The 6,000-nt window shown below is 43.7% G+C and overlaps 1 protein-coding gene across 1 annotated transcript; it reads right to left on the bottom strand.

Moving 5' to 3' along the window:
• Positions 1-3,333, bottom strand: LOC308370332 (desmin-like; the record flags this gene model as incomplete). Its single annotated transcript, XM_080844987.1, has 10 exons — positions 1-247; positions 338-462; positions 593-703; positions 810-920; positions 1,021-1,155; positions 1,250-1,345; positions 1,440-1,559; positions 1,821-1,970; positions 2,275-2,425; positions 3,113-3,333. 10 exons carry the CDS (start codon positions 3,331-3,333, stop codon positions 1-3), a joined length of 1,467 nt encoding a protein of 488 aa, XP_080701113.1.
• Between the last annotated feature and the right edge of the window lie 2,667 nt (positions 3,334-6,000).

Here is a 6,000-nt window from a genome sequence, read left to right as displayed (position 1 = left end):
TTACCAAATGAGCACGGTTTTCCTCTCAGTGATCTCCACGGCCTGCTCCTCGGAGTAGGTGGCGATAGTCTGGCTGTGGGCGCCATTTCCCAGACTGGCTCCAAGTCCCTCATTGGCAGCTCCACCGGTTCCGGCTCCCAAGGCCCCAAGACTCATAACTCTGCTCTCCCCAGCACTGATGGCACTCATGCCCATCACCCCCTGCACCATACTGGTGATGCGCATGTCCTCGCCCTCAATCAGCTTCCTGTACGGAAAAGACACCACAGCATTGTTGGGCTCAATGGTGAAATATCATTTGTGTGTATGGGTGGATTGAATGAAACACTTCACTTACCTGTATGTAGTGATCTCAATCTCCAGGCTCATCTTAACATTCAGCAAGTCCTGGTATTCCATGAGAAGCTGTGCGATTTTCCCCTTTGTGGTTTTCAGCTCCAAATGAAGAGCTTCGATCCTGGCCTAAATGGCGTTTATACATTTATAAATCTTTGCAATATTGCATTATGTCCCCTGACTAGTATTTTGTAGGCAAAAATTTAAATGTGCTTATCTAATCATCTCAGCTTTTTAAACTGTAATATGGACTCACATGGAGAGCCTCCAGCTCTTTCTTGTGTCTCTCTTGAGCTGCAAGAAGCTGAGCCTCCAGACCATCGTTTTTGGTCTTCAGATCATCCATGTCCCTCTCTTTGCCTTGAATCTGTGGATATAGAAGTGCTATTCAAGTCTATTTTCTGTGCACCTCTTGGTATTTGTTTTTAAATAGCTTGAGACATGCTGAAATGCAAGAACAAAGGCAAACCTACATCTTTTTTAGCCGATGCGAGCTCCTCTCGTGCACCACGCACTTTGTCCACACGGTTTGTGGTTTTATTGTTTAAATCTTCGAATTTTGAATTATACCACGAGTCCATTTCCTAAAGAGGGCAAAACACATTTCAAGTAAATGTATGTTGATGTATATCCAATTAGCTCTAAATTATTCATGTTCTGTAAAGGGCCTTTTTTATGTGGTACCTGAAGATTCTTTGCCGCGATGGTGTCATATTCTTGCTGAATCTGCTTAAGAGCAGCCGCGATGTCGGGGAGGGCAAAGGCGTCTCCAGCGGTGGCATGAGCAGCATAGATTTGTTTCATCAGGTCCTCGATTTCCTGAGGGAATTGTATAATTTCACATCATTTATCAACTTCAAAATCGTGGATTGATGTATCTTGGTGACTGGTGATAATGAATAAATAAACGTACCTCTCTTTGAATCCTCTTCAGGAACTCAATTTCGACCTCCAGGTTCTCAAGTTGTTTTTCCAGAGCAATGCGTGTGGAGGTGGCTGCGTCAACATCCTGTATGCACACGGTTGAAAGTAAGCCATTCCATAGTGGTCGACATATCAACAGCATTCATCTAAATCATTAATCCTAAAACTGCCAGTCTAACCGGTCGGAAGTTCTCGAGGTCCATCTCAGCCTCCCTCCTCAGTTCCAAAGCTTCCTCGTATTTGGCCTTCATCATCTCCAGTTGTCCAGCCGTGGCGTCTTTGGCAGCAACAGCCAGGTCCTTACAAATTGAAGGAAAATGATGAGAACATCATTAGTTGGAGAACACTATCTGTACCAATAGATGTATGATCAGTTACTGATTTGGTATGTGTTTGTGAAGAGATTTAAATTAAACACCAGCAAAATAAGTAAGCCGTAGCCTCGGAACACGTGTCCAGCACTGCTGTCAGTATACTGTAGGGTCGGTTGATGATCCGATGCATATTTGTACGAACAGGCATAGGCCTACTAAGAAAGTATTTATGGGAAACAGACATACCCGCTGCTTTCTCATTTGATCAGCAAGCCTCCTGAGCTCTTTGAGCTGCTCCTCATACAGCATGCGCAGGCCCGTGGGCTTCAGGAATCGGTTCTGGAGGGCCTCGATTTCTGTCTCCATTAGCTTATTCTGCTGCTCCAGAGACCGAACCTTTGGGGACAGGAGGACACATACATTATGGCCCATGTGTGCGAGCCCTACATGATCGCTGACCAAAAAAGTGCAAGTAATGCGCTGCTCCGTCTTCAAGCCAGAAGGCACATTTAGTCACAGCCAATCTGTACTGCACACTTAAACGGAAACAAGTCAGACAAATTCTGTCAAAGATAGGCCTAGACAACATTCCAGGTGAATCAAGTGACTGTATTTAAGTATTTGTGAGTATGGGGGGGGGGGGGGGGGGTATAGGTATACATTAGCAATAACTAATGTAGTGTAAAAGAAAGCCACTTTCCTTCTCGATGTATGCAGCCAGCCTGTCGTTCAGCACAACCATCTCGCTGCGCTGGCTGGTGCGAGTGCTGAGGAATTCTTGATTCTCAGCTGCAGCAGCTTCCAGATCTACCGCTTCTCCTCCCACACAAACGGTGCCCATGCTTGCGCCGCTACAGTTCAACAAATGCATGAGAGTTAATTCGTTATCACAGCATGATATGACTGAATATGTATCAAAATGTGAGAAGTGTGGCTGAACCTTCCCTTTAATTTTATCCTTTTAATCGCCCATTCTATTTTTATCACTGACACACTTTTGAATTAAGTGTGTGATTTAATACACTTAAATAAAGTGGTCAGTCTGCTGTTAATCTAATGGCATCTCGTCGCGCTACTGGGGAATGCACATGGTGAAACCTGCAAAGCGGGTGGAAAGTTGATTTAAGAATCAGGGGGACTGGCTTTCATAAACAATTTGAGTTATAGGCTATAATTGATTTAGTTTGAGAAAACGATGCTTCTAGTCTTGGTTACAGTTTACCATTTGTGTCCTATGCCAGCTCTACAATTCATGTCATGATGTAAAACAAAACATTGTTTCTAGATATTGATTGATTATGCTTTAAAAATGGAACCCTCTGGGCTGACCTAAGAAAGCACATTAGCCCCTCATGTAGAACAGCATTATGGCAAACTAAATGGGGCTAGAAAATGGATCTATCTACCAGTTTTCCTACAGAGCCCTACAGTCCTCACACACACTATTCGGGCTGACCTCAGTGGGGACTTAGATCTGCGACCCCTAGATGACCCCTCTCATCAAGATACCCCGTGCTATCCCCCTGGGCGGAGCTCACCTCCCCATCAGGGGCTTGCGGGAGGAGGAGACTGTCCTGCGGCCCATGGCCATGCCGCTGCCAGCTGCGGCCACGGCCAACCGGGAGGAGCTGGCAGCACGCTGCTGCCGGGGGTCCCGGCGGGATGGTGAAGGGCTAGACACCCTCACTTGGAGGGATGTGGAGCTGCATTCTTCAAAATGCCGACGGTAAGACGAAATCCTTTCTGGGCTGCGGCTCATCTTTGCTGCGTGCTGGGGCTCTGAATCTCTCTTAGTCGTTGCTCTTTCTCTCTGCCTCTCTTCTCTGGGAGCTGGAGGAGGTGGTTTGGATGTGGAGAGCTGGGCTGAGAAGTGCTGCTCCTTGGCTCTCTCCTCACCCTTCTTATACTCGAAGTCCAACCCTAAACATGAGCATGAATTCTGGAATGTCAAACCTTCACACCACACAGTGCCCGACCCACCACAGAGCCTTCTACCAGGGGCCCGCCAGGAGATTGATGGGCTGAAATACTTTGAAGCAGCCAGGGCCATTAGGAACTAGGTTCAACAATGATCAGTGGCGGCGCCAGAGATTTTTCTCTGGTGGTGCTATGGGGGTGCTCGGCGTTTTACTGAGGGTGCTATGAAATTAGGGTGATAGCATATGAGTCTCATTTTTCTCTACTAACACCTCCCCACCATATCGTCACATAGCCTATGTTTACACGTTTGATCTCTAACGCGTCTTTGGGTTACATAAAAAGCGTCATTCAAATCGATCGTATTATTATTATCATTAGGCTACTTCTGACGGACGCGCACAAAGCCGCATTCATCTCCGACGGTCAAAATGGATGCAGCATGTTATAGATAACGTAATCCTTACTTCACTTACTTCAGTGTGTGGATTAAAGTTTGCGCCAGATGACTAACAGGTCACCACTACCATGTGCGACAAATTAAACTAAACATACCAAGTTCAATACACTTCTAACTAAAGACGGCAGATTAGAATATCAGATAGAATTAACTTAAACAGGCAAAGAGTCAGAAATGCTTTCAAAAAGTGTATATTATTTTAAGTCACAATCAATAAAAACATGAATGAGACCAAACAGTAGGCACTCAAAACCACAATAATAAGAGATCAAAAAGTGCACACAAAACTATGCTTAAAACATCCCTTAATTGTTTCCTAATCATTTCTGCCATTACATTGATGATCTCATCCTGCACGTCATGGTGCACATACTTTGCATTTGACGGGTTGTTATCTAACTTTTTCTGAACGGTTTTATCAAATTTTCCAATTACAGATAGCAACTCGCGGACATTACCCCTGTTTGCTGAATCCTCATCTTCAATGTGGCCTCGCTGTGAGATCCCCTGACAAGCAGTGTAGCGCAAGCTTTCCACAACATTTTTGTAATATTGGTCTTTTCGGACCATCCTGGGCGTTCATGCTTAAGTCACCCAGGGTGCTAGCAGGATGGCTAGCAGCGCCCTCAGTAGAGGTGAAGGGTTAACTTGGACCAGGACGTTCCTCTTCTTCTACATCAGAATCAGAATCCAATACCTCTTGCATTTTTTCTTCCTCTTGAACATCTTATTCAACTCGAGGAAATTTGCAGATCAAATACCGATCCATTTTCGTGATTTTGTGAACGCTTGACTTAGAATTGACCGATCGCGAGGATTACTGTTACCAAGCCTACTACTCATTGAACAATCACGTTCACGCGCAAAGTGTCTGTGTCGTGCTGCGTGAACAATCTGTTTATTTCAATCTGTTATTTTCTTTTGTGATTAAAATATTATTATCACACAATACATTTTATTAAGAACTCAGAATGAAATTAAATAACAATAATAGGCCTAAATAAACCATTATTTTCTTGGGGGTGCTATGGGGGTGCTATGGCCAATCTAGGGGGTGCTCTAGCACCCCCTAGCCCCCCCCCTGGCGCCGTCACTGACAATGATATGATGAGCCCTGATGGGCACAGGGAAGATATACTGTATGTAGGCCACAGCCAGGAAAGTGCTTTAGCTATGGTTTCCCTATGCAGCGAGAGCAAGATAGTTAGGGAGCAGGTGGATGGGAGGTAAGAGGGTATCAGTGTGAAATTTAGGGTTAGGGTTATTTAAGGGTTAAGGGTTATTAGATTGGGATTATGATACACATGGAAGACCAAAGCATATCCTTATTTCCATAAAACTATTGTTCGCTTTTATTTATTTTAGTATGATAATAATGTTTCTGTTTTACAATTACAACTGTGATACAGACAGGTCTTTACATTTTCACATTTTTGCTTATCCCAAATGATTTTACCAATTCATAATTTCCAGCTCCCTCCTTCCCTTTCTTAGGCTTTTAGCCAATATTACTATTATTTTTAGAATTTCTTTACTATTTATTTATTTTATTTGTAAGGGACCATTTGTTGCATTTTAGCAGTTTTTTAACTTTGACTTTAAAGGTACTAATAGAACTACTACTGTCATGTCATCTGGTGGGGCGCTACACTGAGCAGTGGCTTTCACAGAGAAAGCTGACTGCCAAAAGACAGTGCTACAAAACGGTACAGTATCATATCTGGAAGCCATTCTTGTGGATTTTACACTTATCCAGTGTTATCCCAGAGTTTTTATAGCCTGCCCCCAACACCTAATACAATAAGACATGTGGAAAAGGATCATGGCATGCCCAAATATCTTTGCTGCATACACAGAGAGAGAGGTTCTAATTTGTCTAAAATTGGCATATTTTCTTAAGTAGTTCTAAAATTCAGATTTGGATCCAATGTTACGACAAGATATTTAAGTTCAGTAACTATATCAGCCTTTTCACCCTTAATGAATATGTCAACATTAGGGGCCTGTATATTGGCACATCAGCATCATAGCAGCAGTTAGCCTCTGCTA

This window comes from Sprattus sprattus (genome assembly GCF_963457725.1).
Source record: "Sprattus sprattus genome assembly, chromosome: 9".
NCBI classification, from domain to species: domain Eukaryota; kingdom Metazoa; phylum Chordata; class Actinopteri; order Clupeiformes; family Clupeidae; genus Sprattus; species Sprattus sprattus.
The sequence above is the reverse complement of the archived record's forward strand: the minus strand, read 5'-3'. Positions and strand labels throughout refer to the sequence as shown.